Source organism: Pongo pygmaeus, chromosome 21 (genome assembly GCF_028885625.2).
Source record: "Pongo pygmaeus isolate AG05252 chromosome 21, NHGRI_mPonPyg2-v2.0_pri, whole genome shotgun sequence".
Classification (NCBI taxonomy): domain Eukaryota; kingdom Metazoa; phylum Chordata; class Mammalia; order Primates; family Hominidae; genus Pongo; species Pongo pygmaeus.
The window spans coordinates 38,151,611-38,170,787 of NC_072394.2; the positions used below are offsets into that span (position 1 = coordinate 38,151,611).

At 41.4% G+C, this 19,177-nt stretch overlaps 1 protein-coding gene across 11 annotated transcripts in view; it reads right to left on the reverse strand.

The window, feature by feature from the left end:
* Positions 1–17,765, reverse strand: part of RBM39 (RNA binding motif protein 39) — a 39,187-nt gene extending 21,422 nt beyond the window's left edge. For 2 of the 11 annotated variants that reach the window (XM_054467728.2, XM_063659187.1), the window contains exons 1-7: positions 17,373–17,739; positions 16,263–16,326; positions 14,455–14,504; positions 7,102–7,296; positions 4,627–4,692; positions 4,477–4,530; positions 207–324 (exon numbers count right to left, since the gene is read on the reverse strand). In XM_054467728.2, coding sequence (XP_054323703.1) covers positions 207–324; positions 4,477–4,530; positions 4,627–4,692; positions 7,102–7,296; positions 14,455–14,504; positions 16,263–16,313 — 534 coding nt within the window. In that variant the 5' untranslated portion in view covers positions 16,314–16,326; positions 17,373–17,739. Of the gene's footprint in view, positions 1–206; positions 325–4,476; positions 4,531–4,626; positions 4,693–7,101; positions 7,297–7,583; positions 7,711–9,362; positions 9,435–14,454; positions 16,329–17,372 lie in introns of those variants that run through there. The other 9 variants (XM_054467730.2, XM_054467729.2, XM_063659191.1 and 6 more) reach the window with 7 other exon arrangements.
* Positions 17,766–19,177: the final 1,412 nt, after the last annotated feature.

A 19,177-nucleotide genomic window follows, 5' to 3' on the forward strand; every position in this document is an offset into this window, starting at 1 on the left:
AAAAAGTAAATCTGTAGGACAATTCCTATGTCCTATCTATATCTTTGAACCAATTTGTAGTAACATTTATCAACTACAATACTGTAAGAGGCAACATGGAAACATTACCACAAATACTGGTACTAAATCAAATGAAGTATTTGATGTTTACATGTTTTCTCTTGCAATTCCTACCTACTTGACCTCCCTAAACAGGTTAAGATTACCTTTCCTACTGTAGAGAAAAACTCTTCCAAATCCCTTGGTCGAATTCTTGCCGCCAGCTGCATACAGAAGACTGTCCTTGCATCTCTTTCCTCAGGAGTTAAATTATCAATAGGTTCCCTAATAGGAGTAAAAAATATAAAATTAATTTCATAACAGATTTTAAAATAATTTTTATCTTTTTTATTTCTTCATGTAGTTCAACAGTTTTTCGGGTACAGGTGGGTTTTGGTTACATAGATGAGTTATTTAGTGGTGAATTCTGAGATTTTAGTGTACCTGTCACCTGAGCAGTATATACTGTACCCTCACTCCTTTCCCAACTCCACAACAATATTTTCATCTTTAGAAATCAGGTCTTGCTATGCTGCACAAGTTGGTCTTGAACTACTGAGCTCAAGCAATCCTTATGTCCTAGACTCCTCCATAGCGACGGCGTTTCACCATGTTAGCTAGGCTGGTCTTGAACTCCTGACCTCAGATGGATCCGCCTGCCTTGGCCTCCCAAAGTGGTGGGATAACAGGCGTGAGCCACTACGCCTGGCCTAAAATAATTCTCAAACATGTTCAGTAAACAGAGTAAGCTGTGAAACTGGTTTGTCATATTCCCAAACCCATTTTCCTTTTTTTTTTTTTCCAGAGGTCTTGCTCTTGTCCCCCAAGGCTTGGAGTGCAACAGCGCCATCTTGGCTCACTGCAACCTCCGCCTCCCTGAGTTCAAGCAATTCTGCTGCCTCAGCCTCCTGAGTAGCTGGGACTACAGGCGCCTGCCACCACACCCAGCTAATTTTTGTATTTTAAGTAGAAACGGGGTTTCACCATGTTGGCCAGGCTGGTCTTGAACTTCTGACCTCAGGTGATCTGCCCGCCTCGGCCTCCCAAAGTGCTGGGATTACAGGCATGAGGCACCGCACCCGGCCAACCCAAGCCCATTTTCAGTAAGATCTATTGACAAAAAATGTGCATAAAACTATTCAACGTAACTCAATTCCTTCTAAAGACTAAGGTTTACTGTTTCTTGTAATCACATCTTACATGGCATTAGCACAGAAGTCTACTGGCCTTACAATCTCAAAAAAAGTAATTTTTCTTTTCTTTTTTTGTTTTTGAGATGGAGTCTCACTGTCACTCAGGCTGGAGTGCAGTGGCGCAATCTCGGCTCACTGCAACCTCCACCTCCAGGGTTCAAGCGATTCTCCTGCCTCAGCCTCCCGAGTAGCTGGGACTACAGGCGTGTGCCACCATGCCTGGCTGATTTTCTGTATTTTTAGTAGAGATGGGATTCCAATGTGTTAGCCAGGATGGTCTCGATCTCCTGATCTCGTGATCCACCTGCCTCGGCCCCCGAAAGTACTGGGATTGTAGGCGTCAGCCACCACGCCTGGCCCAAAAAGGGTAATTTTTCTAAAACAAGGGTCAACCAGAAGCCTGACAGCTTAATCATAGTCATAAAACATATCACCAGACCAATCACAAGTGCCAGACTGATCCAAAATCAGTGTAATGGATGATTCTCTACAACAAAACCATGTAATTGTAAAGTCAAATTAAGTTTGACAATCACAAATGGCAAACTTGAAGTGAAACCCCAAATGATTCTACAAATTCTACTTTACAAATTTAGATACAGTGTCTAATAACATCATCTCTGTTACAAAATATCAATTAAGGTTGTAAGCCATCCTTTAAGATGTAAGCCTAAACACGCTCTTTTCCATTTTTTGGACACTCTCAGGAATGTATGGGGGTTGGGGTGGTCACTCCACCTGTAAGATTTGTCACAAAAGCTTTTTTTTGGAAACGCAGTCTAGCTCTGTCACCCAGGCTGGAGTGCAGTGGTGTGATCTTGGCTCATCACAACCTCCATCTCACGGGTTCAAGCAATTCTCCTGCCTCTCTTCCCGAGTAACTAGGATTACAGGCAGGCGCCACTACATCCGGCTAATTTTCATACTTTTAGTAGAGATGGGGTTTCACCATGTTGGTCAGGCTGGTCTCGATATCCTGACCTTATTGTTACAGGCGTGAGCCACCACGCCAGGCACAAAAGCTTTTAAGGCCGGGAGTAGCGTGCAGGTTGCTTGGCCCTGGATTTTCAGACCAGCTGAGCAACATGGCAAAACCTTGTCTCTACAAAAAAAAAAAAAGAAAAATTAGCAGGGCATGGTGGCTGCACCTATATTCCCAGCTACTCGGGAGGCTAAGCTGGGTGGGATTGCTTATGACCAGCCATTAGAAACTGCAGTGAGACATGATTGCGTCACTGCACTATAGCCTGAGTGACAAAGAGAAACCCTACCTCAAAAAATAAAAAATAAAAATAAAAAAGCAAATGCTTTCTGGCCAGGGGGTCTCAAAACAAACAAACAAACAAAAAACAAATAACCACAATGCTACCACCTGACAAAATATTCCTTGAACCAAAATGGTAGACTGAACAAATACAGTTTTGTTTTTTTTTTGTAGATGGAGTCTTGCTCTGTCACCAGGCTGGAGTGCAGTGGCGCAATCTCAGCTTACTGCAACCTTCGCCTCCCAGGTTCAAGTGATTATCTTGCCTCAGCATCCCGAGTAGCTGGGACTACAGGTGTGCACCACCATGCCCAGCTAATTTTTGTATTACTATTATTTTTTTTTGAGACAGAGTTTCGCTCTTGTTGCCCAGGCTGGAGTGCAATGGTGCCATCTTGGCTCACTGCAACCTCCGCCTCTCGGGTTCAAGCGATTCTCCTGCCTCAGCCTCCCGAGTAGCTGGGATGACAGGCGCACACCACCACGCCCAGCTAATTTTTTGTATTTTTTAGTAGAGACAGGGTTTCACCACGGCCAGGCTGGTCTTGAACTTCTGACCTCAGGTGATCTGCCTGCCTCGGCCTTCCAGAGTGCTGGGATTACAGGCGTGAGCCACCACGCCTGGCCTAATTTTTGTATTTTTAGTAGAGGCAGGGTTTCACCATGTTAGCCAGGCTGGTCTCAATCTCCTGACCTTGTGGATCCACCCACCTCAGTCTCCCAAAGTGCTGGGATTACAGGCGTGAGCCACCGCGCCTGGTCTACAATTCTTATTTTTAAGAGTAAAATAATCCATGGAAACTTCATTCAAGAACCTAGGAGTAACAATTCAAATCACTAAGACTTTTGGAGATGAAATAGTTTTCCTCAGGACAGCCAAATAGTAAAACTTACTGTTACAACTACTTCTCCACATGAGGCTATTTCAAATAACTCATTATTTATTAATTCCAAAGGTAAGTGTTAAGTTTGGTAACTGCTACGTTGCCAACACAAAGAAACGTTTAACACGAATAAGCTAATTACCCAGATTTGATCATTACACTGTATACATGTATTAAAACGTAACTGTATCCCATATACGTAATCATTACGTACATTAAAAATAATAAATGCATAAAGTTTATTTTAATTAAAATAGGAAAATAAGATTACATTCAAATACCTTTAGTCTGGGAGTGGTGGCTCCTGCCTGTAATCCCAGCACTTTGGGAGGCTGAGGAGGGCAGATCATGAGGTCAGAAGTTCAAGACCAGCCTGACCAACATGGTGGAACCCCGTCTCTACTTAAAATACAAGAATTTGCCGGGCATTGTGGCACATGCCTGTACTCCCAGCTACTCAGGAGGCTGAGGCAGGATAATCACTTGAACCCAGGAGGCAGAGGTTGCAGTGAGCCAAGATCCCACCACTGCACTCCAGCCTGGGTGACAGAGGAAGACTCCATCTCATAAATAAATAACTTTTGTGGCCGGGTGTGTTGGCTCACACCTGCAATCCTACCACTTTGGGAAGCCAAGGTGGGTGGATCATCTGAGGTCAGGAGTTCAACACCAGGCTAGCCAACACGGTGAAATCCCATCGCTACTAAAATAAAAAAATTAGCCAGGCACGGTGGTGCATGCCTGTAATCCCAGCTACTTGGGAGGCTGAGGTAGGAGAATTGCTTGAACCCAGGAGGCGGAGGTTGCAGTAAGCCGAGACTGCACTACTGCACTCCATCCTGGGTGACTGAGTAAGACTGTCTCAAAATAAATAAATAAATAAATAAATAAATAACTGTTGCTTTAATTATATGAAATTAAAGTGAAAACTACTGAAAACTCAGTACAAATTGACTTGACTTTAAAGTACTAGAAGTGCAAAAGAAAGCAAAAGCAAGATTTAATATGGTCCAAATTGCTAAATATCATCAAATTTAACAGTACCATAAGCTGCAAAAGCTTTTTAAGAGCTAAAGGCTTTAAAGAAGTAAACTACCTCACAGGGCTCTTGTCTTTTCTGAATGGACTTTTGCTTCGGGAACGTCGTCTGCTGCAAAGTTAAAAAGTTTCAGAAGTTATCCAAACAAGTACAGCATGTTAGTTCCTTGAAAAACAATTTAAACAATTCAGAAGTATGTTTAAAAACCTTAATTTGATGCTATGAGGCAACCCAATCTTTCCTCGGATGGCACTGTTAAATTTTGGTCCGGAGCTAAAAAGGAAACACAAAATTACACTAGTTACAGGTTTAGGGTCTTGCTAAGATCGCATTCATGTGCTCTCCAGCAAGACTAACATTGTTTAGGCTGCTGCTTTTCCACCTCAGTTATGAAGAGGAAACAAAAATATTTGTCTCCTAACTTTATCCCAGGCAAGCTGCCCTTGTATTTATCCATCCTGGACCACTGAGAGGTGCCAAGACCAAAGGTTACAGCCTCAAAATTTTTAGATTCTGAAAATGCACACACCCATTTTCAGACTTTAGATATCTTTGTAAGCTACATATATATATATAGTCTTGAGAATTTAAAAAAAAAAAAAAAAACCACACACAGACATATAAAAAATAAATCCCTCTGAACTTCCCTCACACCAGCAGTAACTATGGTTAACAATTTGGCGTGTATCTTTGCAGATCCTCTCTTGGGAATATATGTGTGTACATGTACATATACAACTTTCATATACGTCTTTTTGAAAGACTTCTTTTAAAAACTAAAGTGAATTCTTTAGTCATGCAACTTAGGTATTTCCCCATTCACCAGTAACTCTTAGACAGCATGACACCACTTAACACACTATATACTTCAGTTGTTTGTTGCAAAATATTCCATCGTGAAGATGTGAAGGTAATTTACCAATTCTCTAGAAAAATTTTGTGAGGACTTGTCATGACTAACAGTGTTTTCACAAAGATCATAAAGGTGATTACTCTGTAATAACAGTTTTTGTGACTTTTTAAAGACCAGGCTAACTTAAAGGGACTAGCCAGTTGTCCCTTAGTGCTCATCCTGCTATCTTATTCCAGAAGAACAGCGAAATAAATAAATACATAGTGGCCTGCGATCCACACATTTGAATTAGTTTTCATGAACACTATGCCTACCTACAACATGCAAGTATTTCCAAATAAAACACTTTATATTAACTTGGCCCTTTGCAATTCAGACTAATGCTGATGACTGAGAATCATTTACTGGATGTATTACAGTTCTCAAGTAATTAGTTATAAGCTATTTTCTTTCCCCTTTAATTATAAAATATTCTCAGTTATAGCCTCAAACCCAACATAAGAACTAAGTAATTTTTTATTAAAGTTAGGCCAGGATCCCAGCAAACAAAGTATCCATCACTCAAAGGAATTAAGCTAATTCCTTTCCCCTCATTTAGTTCATCCTGGTAAAAAGATTTAACATAATCCCATTTTAAGAATGCTCAGAATCTTGATAAATGGGACAAAAGCAGAGAATTTCCTAATGTTGTACTGCATTCGAAATTAAAATAGCATTGTGGTCCCATTTTCAGCTATTAAAAAGTTAATGAAATAAGCAGCTTGGAAGAAACCAGCATCACGGAGTTTAATTCTTTGTATTTTAAAGATAAAAGAGCCAGAATCAGAGTTCATGTAATGTCAAAACATTTCATGAATCCATTAAGTCCTCTGAGCACTTTACATTTTCTTCTCATTCATTACTCATTAATAGCTTATCTGAAACTTGTTATCTCCTTAAAAGGTTAGAAAACAAATGCTTAGCTTAGGGGGTTAAGTATCTTGCCCAAGTGATTCAGGTCTGTCTTTGAATTCCATCCTTAACCATTCAAATCTTAAAAGTTAGAAGGGTTATTTTTAATATATCCCAGAGTTTACAGCACTGTGTTTATTAAGAGGAATTAACCTCATAAAGCATTAAAGATGGCTAGATGCAATCCTTAGAATTGTAGGGGGTTAATATAGTTATTTAATAACCATAATAAATTTGTTTCCAACTTTAAATATCCACATCCAAATTTCTAGTGATCTAATCTTCAAAACACTTTTAGTTTGGAATACCTTTTACTATTATTAACAAACCTTAAAAACAGATGAGCCCAAAAAAGGATCTTTATCAAGGAGCATACACAACAAATTCACAACTGGCCTGACATTTCAGCTAAGAACAGCCACAGTGACAAAGACTTTTTACTTACTGTTAACTAATTATACATATGTAACTTAGTATTCATCAGAACTTTACAATTTTAAGTAAATATGTATTTAGCAAATACTGTAACAGCCCAGACACTTGTTAAGCTTTCTTAGGTATTTGGGCACTACTACAATGTCATCTTTTTCAAGCACTCTAGTGCTTTCATCCAGTTTGCATTGACTGGCATACAATTTAGAAACTTTGATAGTTTAACAGAAAATAATCAGTATGCCTAGTAAAAGCAAATTTTTACTTATTTGCCTATGCACTGTATTTTCACTTCACTAGTAGTCAATGCCAATATCCTTAATTCAATACTTTTTAACCAATCATTAAAAAAATAAAATTTCACAATTCAAATCACTCAAGTTAAACTGCTATCTGAATACCCAGAGAATAACCCTCAAACCAAAATCATAACTATGGTTACATACTAAGGACTTCTGTAGCGGCCTCTAAATCTTCGATCTCGACTTCTTGAGCGGCTCCGTCGCCTCTCTTTGCTTCTACTTCGTTTTCTTTCACGGCTTTTGCTCTTTTTCCTTTCTCTATCTCTACTTCGCTTCCGTTCCTTACTTTTGCTTCTCTTTCGTTCATGACTACGACTTCTGCTCTTGCTTTTTTTCCTCCTGAGAAGAAAAAAACTCACCATTATCATGCTGGCTTAAGAATCCACCAAAATATACTACCTTTTATGGCCAGAATCATTTTTTTATCCTTTCATAAATTTCTTTGGCTAGTTTTACTATGATACAATGGTACATAATCATACTTAAAAAAAAAAAAAATCCTGTAATCTCAGCACTTTGGTAGGCCGAGGCTGGCAGATCACAAGGTCAGAAGTTCAAGACCAGCCTGGCCAATGTGGTAAAACCCCATCCCTAATAAAAATACAAAAATTAGCCGGGCATAGTACCGTGCGCCTGTAGTCCCAGCTACTTGGGAGGCTAAGGCAGGAGAATTGCTCGAACCCGGGAAGCGGAGGTTGCAGCGAGCCAAGATCCTGCCACTGGTACTCCAGCCTGGGTGACAGAGTAAGACTCTGTCTAAAAAAAAAAAAAAAAAAAAAAAAAATTGCTACGTATAGTAAACAATATCCCTTTTGCCTTATATTAACATTACTGAAAATCAGCAGACAAGACATTATTTGAAAGACACCATCCTCTAAAAGTAGGAACTGCAATTATCTCCTGAGAGTTAGCTACAGCTTTAACAAGGAAAAGGGCTTGTTGGCAAATACAAATCAAAATGTGAACCTTTAAACAGTCATACAACAGGCCAACAAAAGCATTACTTTAATCCACAAGATAAATTAATAAAACAAACTTACAATAGAATATGTTCACATTCAAGTACTAGTACTGGTTCATTTATAAAAATTTTCATCAAATATAGTAATTTACCATTAAGTCAATTTTGCCCCCATTTACATACGGAAATATTTAATACGTTCAAAGGGTCACATAGACATCAACATTTTGGTTTTCATGGGCAAAACCGTAATGACAAAGGACAATAAGAACTAATGCAGGCCAGTGCAGTGGCTCACGCCTGTAATCCGAACCCTTTGGGAGGCCGAGGCAGGCAGATCACTTGAGGTCAGGAGTTTGAGACCAGCCCGGCCAACATGGTGAAATCCCCTCTCTACCAAAAATACAAAAATTAGCCAGGCCTGATGGTGCATGCCGGTAATCACAGCTACTTGGGAGGCTGAGGCAAGAGAATTACTTGAACCCGGGAGGTGGAGGTTGCAGCGAGCTGAGACCATGCCATTGCACTCCAGCCTGGGCAAAAAGAGCAAAACTCCATCTCAAAAAAAAAAAAAAAAACAAACTCCAAGTGCGGTGGCTCACACCTGTAATCTCAGCACTTTGGGAGGCTGAGGAAGGCAGGTCACCTGAGGTCAGGAGTTCAAGACCAGCCTGGTCGACATAGTGAAAACACATCTCTACTAAAAAATGCAAAAAGTAGTGGGTCGTGGTGGCACAGGCCTGTAGTTCCAGCTACTGTGAAGGCTGAGGCAGGAGAATCGCTTGAACCTGGGAAGCGGAGGTTGGAGTGAGCCGAAATCACGCCCCTGTACTCCAGCCTGAGCAACAGAGCAAGACTGTCTCCAAAAAAAAAAAAAAAAAGAAAAAGAACTAACGCATTAAAATACATTTTGACATTCCTAGACTTTAATGTGACCATTTCAAATACTTCCTAAAGTTACAAAGAATACACCAGAAAATGGAGTATGCCATTTTTAAGCCAGTTTATAGAAGCCTGTGGGATGCAATCAAAACCAATGATCAACTTGACCTTCACAGATCTTTTTAAAATCTCAAACTAAAAACCAAAAAAGCCAAACATATCTTTCTGCTCACTTCCATAGTCTTCACAGTATACCACCCATTCATAATTAAATCTTACAATCTATACCTCTGTGTCATCATCCAAATTTTAGAGGTGCCTTCAGATATTTCAATATAAATTGAAAGACATTTCAAAATCAATTTATTCCACTAAAATGTCAATTTGTAGTGGCTTAATGATTAAACATTTTGACAATTCTATATCATTACCTGGATATGTAATTGTTTACGCCTTATCAAAGCAAAGTTACATATCACAAGAGCAACTGAGGTCTGCCTCAGAGAACCTGTAAGCAGGTCATCTTTAGAGTGCATTGAAAATAGAAAATGAAGACACCCACCTTCTGGAATCTTGAAACCCACACTCCAATCACAAGGAGATGTAGAGCTTTCCAAGGAGGCAGAAAGTTTGTCTAAAATTTCAAGATAATCCACCTGACTGTCAGAAATGTATATGCTAGGTAGCACATGACAGAAAATTAGGCTACACTCATTATTTATATAGAACTCATCAAAGCCACGCCCAGATGGGCAATAGGTAACACTCCAATTTTGTTGCCTGAAAAACCTAACACTACCTCTGTGACACTATTATAACTATAGAATTCTGTGAGATTTCTAAAACCAAAAGTCCTAAATGTATTCAATTAGGGGACAAGGTAAAAAGTAACTCCATCCCCCTCAAAAATGAAGTTTTTATAGATGGGCTATAGCAAGAGAGGCAACCAACCTATTTACCTCTCATAGGACCCAAAACTTATTCTGCCAAAAGAAAATACTTGAAAATTGGAGAGCTAATTTTAACTTAAGGTCTTCTAGGACTTTTTGTAAACAAGTCCCCACCCACATCTGAAGGCAACCCCAGGCAGGTAAAAAGACAGCAACATACTAAGACATTCAGAAAATACAATCTTTTGCATAAAAGCCCAGAGAAAACTATAAGGGTGCAAGAAACCAGTATATTTCCAGCTTCAAAGAGTATTTATTACATTAACTAAAGAAGGGTTATCGAAATCCACACTAATAGTCAAATCCTGTTACAACTTAAAAGGGACTTTCCAAAGTCTTTAGAGGTAGTGAAATTTTGTACTGAACATCACTGAAGTAAATGGTCCACTGGGCTGGGCCTTTGGACTTTTTGGTTATATGGCCTCTGCAGTAAAGGTGTTTTGCTATAACTGGATTTGACCTCTTCCATGTAAGAAGATCTAAATTTTTAATGCAAAGTATTCTGGAAAATAAAAAAAAAAATAGAAAAGTCATTTATTCCAAAATTTATAGATAATCCACACCACAGTAGCCAATATATTTCAACTGTGTCATTTTAATGTTATCTTTTATTGAGTAATTCTCTAAAGAGCTTAACGGAATGGACGCTGATTTAGACTTTGCAAAACTGGTTACTCTAACAAATAATATTCCCACAAGGGCAAGCTCAAGCACTTAGGATGCATACCTTGACGTATGCAAAAACTCAGGTTTACAGCTCTTCAGAAAATAGGTTGACAACCAGTCTGTGTCACAATAAACTTTGTTCCTTTTACTATTCTAGGATACTATGAAGTCTATGTTAAGAATTATACAATTAAAAAAATTTATACTCAGTCAACTGTTTCTCAGAACATGCCTTTTTTTTTTTTTTTTTTTGAGACGGAGTCTCGCTCTGTCGCCCAGGCTTGAGCTGGAGTGTAGTGGCGCGATCTCGGCTCACTACAAGCTCCGCCTCCCGGGTTCACGCCATTCTCCTGCCTCAGCCTCCCAAGTAGCTGGGATTACAGGCACCCGCCACCAGGCCCAGCTAATTTTTTGTATTTTTAGTAGAGACGGGGTTTCACCGTGTTAGCCAGGATGGTCTCGATCTCCTGACCTCGTGATCCGCCCGCCTCGGCCTCCCAAAGTGCTGGGATTACAGGCGTGAGCCACCATGCCCAGCCTCCATTTTTCTACTACCTAACAAACTATAGCTCAACGTGGCTTTTAAGACAATGAAGTTTTAGAATGAAAAACGCAACACGGCACTTTCCTTTGGTTAAGAAATTTAATTTAGTACTAAAGGTTTAAAGCAGAGTGTTCTGTATGTTTTATATCTACTCCTAAATACAAAAATTTTCTTCCAGGTAACTTTAAAATTAATTTGAAACATAAAGTTCCTTCAGAAAATCAAGAGTCCTGATTGAACAAGGGAATCATTTATTTATCACCTATAATTGACGAGAAGTCTGACTGGAAAGTATTTTAAGATTACCAGAAAGGATCTTCCCTTAGACAATCTCATGGTTAAAGAAAATTGTCCATTCTTCTATTTAGTCCTGTGGTTCTCTACATTAGATAAAGGCCACCGAGTATCACACATGCAGAGCTTGATGCTCAGCTTCCTTGTAAAAGCTTGTAGCCTTAATCAGCTTATACACACGATAAAAACAAGTAGACACCGGAGATGACCTTAGTGGCAAAAAGCGACATGAGAGAATGGTACAGTAACTAAGGTCTGTACCCAAAAGTGTATGTTCTTACCCTTCTGGCACTTGAAGTGAAATCTTTAGCCACTCGGCCTGACCTAAATTGGATAATTTATGTCAATTTATATGGATACACCTTCCTGGGTTTTCTTTTGATTAGAGAATTGCAAAATAAAAACATTAGGAAACCATTACTGTGGCAGAAAGTCTAAAACCAGATGACATAAACCATACCTCTGGTTGGTTGCCTCCGATCCCACATCAAGACTAAACCCAACCTCATCCCCACAATTTCTTGTGATTGGTGAGGAACTATAAATGACTCCCATCCAAGCTTATACCAGAAAAAAGGAGCATATTTTCTACAAATTATATCATTTTTAATCCATTACCACATTATTTTAGGGGAACTACAAAAAAAAGTGGCTTAGCAAGCCCTGAATAACATTATATAAAATTTTCTCATCTATTTTATGAAATTTTATCAACCTACCTAACACAGTTGTAGTGAGAATGATTGACGTACTTACTATGAAGCATTTAGGGATCTTAAGAGGAAAAGAGCCAAAAAGAAATCAAGTAAGTGGCTATTTTTCTCTCATTTTTCATTAATATAAGATCATAAGTACGACAGATTTTTATGTTTGTTTGAGACGGAATCTTGCTCTGTCTCCAGGCTGGAGTGCAATGGCACAGTCTCAGCTCACTACAACCTCTGCCTCCCAGGTTCAAGCGATTCTCCTGCCTCAGCCTCCCGGGTAGCTGGGACCTACAGGCGTGCACCACCACGCCCAGCTAATTTTTGTATTTTTAGTAGAAACGGGGTTTCACCACGTTGGCCAGGATGGTCTCAATCTCCTGACCTCGTGATCCACCCGCCTGAGCCTCCCAAAGTGCTGGGATTACACGTGTGAGCCACCACGCCAAGCCCACATTTTTTTTTTTAAGACAGAGTCTCAGTTGGGTCCATGGCTCACGCCTGTAATGTCAGCACTTTGGGAGGCCGAGGCGGGCGGATCATGAGGTCAAGACATGGAGACCACCCTGGCCAACATGGTGAAACCCTGTCTCTACTAAAAACACAAAAATAGGCTGGGCATGATGGCTCACGCCTGTAATCCCAGCACTTTGGGAGGCCAACGCAGGTGGATCACGAGGTCAGGAGTTGAAGACCAGCCTGGCCAGGATGGTGAATCCCCATTTCTACCAAAACTACAAAAATTAGCCAGGTGCGGTGGCAGGCACCTGTAATCCCAGCTGCTCGGGAGGCTGGGGAGGAAGAATCGCTTAAGCCCGGGTGGCAGAGGTTGCAGTGAGCCAAGACTGCGCCACTGCACTCCGGCCTGGGCGACAGACCGAAACTCCATCTCAAAAAAAAAAAAAAAAAAAAAAAATTAGCCAGGCGTGGTGGCGGGCGCCTGTAATCCCAGCTACTCGGGAGGCTGAGGCAGGAGAACTGCCTGAACCCAGGAGGCAGAGGTTGCTGTGAGCTGAGATCGCGTCATGGCGCTCCAGCCTGGGTGACAAAAACGAAACTCTGTCTCAAAGAAAAATTAAAGACAGAAGCTGGGCACGGTGGCTCACAACTGTAATCCCAGCACTTTGGGAGGCCAAGGCGGGCAGATCACGAGGTCAATCCTGGCTAACACAGTGAAACCCTGTCTCTACTAAAATTACAAAAAATTAGCCAGGTGTGGTGGCAGGCCCCTGTAGTCCCTGCTACTAGGGAGGCTGAGGCAGGAGAATAGCGTGAACCCGGGAGGTGGAGCTTGCAGCCAGCCGAGATCACACCACTGTACTCCAGCCTGGGCAACAGAGCAAGACTCCCTGTTTTAAAAAAAAAAAAAAAAAAAAAAGGCCAAGCACCGTGGCTCACACCTGTAATCCCAACACTCTGAGAGGCCACGGCGGGAGGATCATGAGAGGTCAGGAGATGGAGACCATCCTGGCTAACGTGGTGAAACTCCCTCTCTACTAAAAATACAAAAAAAATTAGCCAGGCGTGATGGAATGCGCCTGTAGTCTCAGCTAATCGGAGGCTGAGGCAGGGGAATCGCTTGAATCCGGGAGGCAGTGGTTGCAGTGAGCCGTGATCGAACCACTGCACTCCAGCCTGGGCGACACTGCCAGACTCCATCTCAAAAGAAAAAAAAAAAAAAAAAATCAAAGAATCACTTGAACCCAGGAGGCGGAGGTTGCAGTGAACGCAGACTGCGCCACTGCACTCCAGCCTGGGCTACACTGCACTCCAGCCTGGGCTACAGAGCGAGACTCCGTCTCAAAAGAAAAGAAAAAAAAAGTGGATCTCGTCATATCTTGTTACCTAAGACTTTTCGTACACAGTTTTCTGTGCTAGTCTACAGTAGAGCTCTATTCACTCATCTTACCCAAATAAAGTGTACATACAGATATATTCATAATTTCCAAAATCCCCACCCTGTTAAGTCTAGAGTTTAAAAGGCCCAAGATAATGAAAGCCACCTTTAGAAGTACTTAAGTACTCTGTTGCATCACTTCCAAAAGGGCCTCTGAGCAGCAAGCTGCAGAAATAATTCACAGCTTTGACTCCTTCGGCAATTTAGGGCAAACAATACTTTCCATGGCCTAGTTATCACCTAATTTAACTCTTTCTACCTTTTAAGATCAATGGATATATAATAGTTTTATCAGTAAGATAACCAAATATTAAACCAAAGTTAACAAATTTAAAACAAGACAATCTCTAATACAGAACTTGTCACCAGACTGTCATGATGGACTTGGAGGGGAAGGTATCTGAAACTATATTCTGAAATCTAAGCAAAAAAATCCACAATTCCTCCAAGAGTTTGTCCCAAAAGGCAAAGAACCAATTTTCTAAAAGCAGCAAAGAAAAGCTTCAGAAGAGAATTTTGTATACTTAGGCACACAAACACAAGGTCTAAAACCACAAAAAACCTCACCACCCTCCCCCAAGCCCCTTCTTAAAACTTACTTTTTGCTACGTTCTTCATGGCCGTTGGCACTGCTCAACTTGTTCTCATCCTAAGCAGGGTTGATAGAAGAACATCATGAGGACGAAGTGGTAACATTTCAAGTTGTCAAAGGGTAAAGGGAACAGGAATAAGAAAATACAAAACAATTTTAAAACTAATTATTTACTTATAGTTTAACATGGAAGGCTATAAAAAAATTTAGATGGGTATGTGTTTAACCACTTTGTTGCTTACATTTAAGTCATCAAGATACAAAAATAAAACTTTCCATATTAACATGTTAAATTTTACTTTCTTATATAGTTTAGATATTAAGTTATCCAGATTTACAATGCTGAAGTGGTTAAATATAATTTCCATAAAACATGAAGTCCTGTTTTGAGTTTTATTCCATGTGCTATGGTCCCTTTGGTCAGTACCATGGCTCTATTTCTGCCTAAGCCCCAAGTGGCCATGCTAGCAGCCAGCCACTATCGATTTCCTGTGACCGATGCCATTCCTGAGATCTTCGCCCATTTCCGTTGGAGGGTTGGGACTGTAAGAGCTTGATGCCACCTCTGTCACACATCTCGCCCTGAAGCAAACAGGGATTCACACTGCTTTAGTAATGTTGACTCCCAAGAACCCAAGAAAGTCAATTAATAATCCACCAAGTCCAGCCTAAACATTTCCTACTTCCATACCTGTTTACATGGAATTACATCCATGTTAAAAAAAACTAAGACACAAGAATCTTAACATTAAAACAGAAAGCAGCTCTTCAAGAGTCTAAGCATTACAAAATTACATACACTATTTAAATCTATCAAGAATTCATCCAAACTGGTACCACATGGTCGTGCTATACAATCCAAAACAAATGTATTATTTTTAAAAGGTTTAGTGAAATGTTTAAAGTTTGATTACATCAGCTATAGGAGTAAAGTGCTAACTTACAAAGCTTACAGTTTGTGACACCAGTGATAATGCATGCATACTGCTATTTTCACCACCAACTGGTGAAACAATGAAAAGACAGTTTACTTTTACTGATACCGAAATGAGTCAAAGACTATATTAGCCAATATAATTCCTTTGTTTTTAGTGTGAAATACTATGGTAGGGCCTAATTAAAAATAAAAACAATATGGAGAACAGTAAAACAGTCATCAAGTGACTCTAAGCTGTGATACTGCCTCTTGTATTTTTTTTTTTAATTTCTATTCAGGGATCCAAGAATTTTAGTAATTATTAACTGAGCAGCAGATTGCCACTGGACTGTTTTAAGATTTACTATCACCAGTCTTACACAGATACATAAATTTTAAAATCTCACCCATTTCTTCTTATAAGACTATTAGAAGATTTAACTTGCCACAGACTGGTTATGCTTTGTTATTCTTGGACCCCTGCTTTTTCCCAAACCACTACATTCACCTTTTTGCTATACCAAACTGGAGGTGGTAATTCTTAGTTGAGTCATTTTACCTAGGGGACCACGGTACAGCGATAAGTCACTCAATTACTACCTTATGATTGACAGTTCACACTGGAATCAAAGGTGAATTCATGGGAGTAGAGGTGAGATATCGTTAGGCAAGTCTACAAAGAGAGATAGATGGGCATTTATTCATCACGCTGAAGTGAAACTACTGCACAATATTATTACATCAATAGCATATATTTACTTTTGTAAGTTACACGTAATGCATCTCTGATAAGATAAATCAAGAGGGCTCCGGGGAGGTTAGTTTACATTTCAGCAGTAGTTTCGTGAATAATGCTAAATTAAGAAATATATAAACCTCACCGACATGTTTTTTCTCACCTTCTTGTAAGGAGCCTCAAGCATTGCTTCAATATCAATATCGTCTGCCATTTTCTCTAAACGCCTAGGAAAAGAACAAAACAATTTCTTGAGTAAACATTTTTTTGAGACGGAGTTTTACTCTTGTTGCCTATATCGTCTAACATTTTCTCTAAACGCCTAGGAAAAAAACAAGACGATTCCGTGAGTAAACATTTTCCTTTTTTTTTCTTTTTTTTGTGAGACGGAGTTTCGCTCTAGCTGCCCAGGCTGAAGTGCAGTGGCGCGATCTTGGCTCACTGCAAGCTCCGCCTCCCAGATTCAAGCGATCCTCCCACCTCACCTCCCGAATAGCTGGGATCACAGGCGCCTGCCACGACGCCCGGCTAATTTTTGTATTTTTGGTAGAGACGGGGTTTCACCATGTTGATGAGGTTGGTCTCGAACTCCTAACCTCAAGTGATCCGCCTGCCTCTGCCTCCCAAACTGCTGGGATTACAGGCGTGAGCCACCGCGCCCGGCCTGGTAAACGTTTTTCAAATCGACTGAATTTTTTTTCTCAGCCGACACACTCGAAAACTTAAGAAAAACCTCCATAAGCCCTACAATGAATGACTAAAGTGACACGCACTTTAACCAGGTTTGGCTTACGTAAGTAAATCCTAAACGCCTCTTACACGAAACACATGAAAATGAAGACTTCAATATCCAATATTTAAAACTCTGCTATCAACTCCAAAAACAGAAACTGGGAGACCCGAACAAGAGCGCCTCTTTTCGCGCAAAAACCCGCGCTGCCATTTTAGGGGCAAAGGGAAACTCCCTCCATTGGGAGGGGTTATGGAGCCAAGGCAGCGTTCAACTGACGCCATGTTGGGAGGTCGCGGCCGGCCCAGGCCTCGAAGGAGACCGGTCACCATTCTACCGCGGCCTCTCGGGGGTCCCTACCGCCCCAAGAATCCAGACTATACCCGACCGGAAAATAAGGGCGCGGTCACTGAAACAGGGCCGATTTCTCGAAAACCACCCCCCACCCCGGTCGCTAAAGACCGCCAAGAGCGCCCTTCAGCCCAAAATGGAGCCAAACCTCGAGAAAGCTAAGATATACGCGGGTCCGCAACGCCCCTGTACCTGTTCCGGCCTTCGGGCGCCTGTGGTGCTCGTGTTCGGGAAAAGGTTTCTGCTGCTGCTGCTGCCGCCGCCGCCGCCGCTGCTTCTGTTGCTACTGTTAAGCCCCTAAGGCCCAGGCCGCGGAACCGCCCAGCCCGAATATCGGGCTCCAAGGACGGCTAGGCCCGAGCGAATCTAAAAAAAAAATGGAATTAGAGAAGCCCACGCGGGAGAGCAGGACGGCGGCTTCGGCAGCTCAGGATCCACCCCTGCGACAGCGTCGACAAGCTCCCTGAAATGGCGGCCGCTGCTTCCCTGTACTCACATTCACCAGCACACATACACACACACAAACACACGGGGCCTCACAGAGCCCTCAGCACGGGCTCTCGCGAGAAGCTGCCCCAAGCTCCAAATCTGAGCGGCCGAAGTATCGCGAGATCGAAGTATAGCTGCAGCGGCTGTAGCCCAATCTCGCGCAATGATTGCGCCATAGACATTCCCATCCCCCATTCAGAGAGGGGCCTTTCACTCCCCCTTCGCATAAGCACCCAAATCTCGCGAGACAGAGCGGTCTCTAGGGCAAAGACAGTTGGTAGGCTGCCTGTCAATCTTTCAGAGAGCTCCTCGCTGAGTGGAGCTCAGCAGTCACCTCCCCCTCGTGGCGCCTCCTCATGGCCATCTGAAGATTCCTCCGGCACAGCGGATCGCCCCCGCTCCGGCCTCCCACACAGATAGCTGTCAAGGTCGCCATAAGGCAACCTAGTCCTTATAGCGATAGGATAAAACGGCCATATTCAGATTATCCGCTGAGGGTGGAGACGAAGTGGAAAAGTGTATCAGAAGGCCAGAAGAAGAGACCTTTAGGGGTAGGGGGAGAGGGGGAGATAATAAAAATAGATTTCCCTGTCATTTGGAGCCAATGGCGCGGCCTCCGCTGTCGAGCTTAGAAACAACCTTGGAAATAGTGGAGAAAAGCAAAGAAAATGTGGAAAAAATAAACTCTTGCTTCCCTTGGCATGGGATCAGTTTTGTGCCCCGAATTTAATCAGCTCTTGTGTCAGGGTTGCTACCATTCCTTCAAAAATGTTCCCCTTCCTGAATATTACTGAAGAATTTGGTGAAAAAAAAAGACATCCCCTACAAAAAAAAAAGTCCCCCTTCCCCCTGGGACCTGGCTCCTCTCCCCTGAAGTCTTCTAGATGCCAGGTAATTAGAGTATGAATTAGCCATTTGTTCTCTGGTCAGTACTGTGTGAGGTTTCCTCCTAGATGCTGGGAAAAAAAAAGCTGGAAATAAGTCTTCAAAGCAAAAATCTTACCCTCTAATCTTAACAGTCTAATGATTGAGGGCAGAAAAGATTAGAAATGAGACGCCTTGATTAGTGTAACTAGCTGCTCCAACACTGTGTGACCTTGGACAAGCAAATTAACCTCTCAGAGCGGATCTTTCATTTCCTGATTTAAAAGAGGACATACTTAGTAGCTAGTCTAAGCTACTTGAGACTGAGGAAGGCAGGTAATGCTAACTACTAAATTTTTAGAGGTTAGCAGGGCATGTCTGCCCAAGTGGACCCTCAGTAAATTAATGAATGAAGGCTGAGAAGGGCTATAGTAAAGATTAAATGATATAATGTCTGTAAAACGCCTCGCAAATATTTAATCTTCAAAACAGCTAACTTCTGTTTCTGCTAAACAAAATTATTTAGAGCAAATATAGATGTTAAGTGGTTTTGCCTCTCAGGTTAACTTTACACACAGGTTAGGATTTATCTTAGAGGATTATTAATAACAGTTATTTTGTAGTTAGAATACTCCCTTAATCCT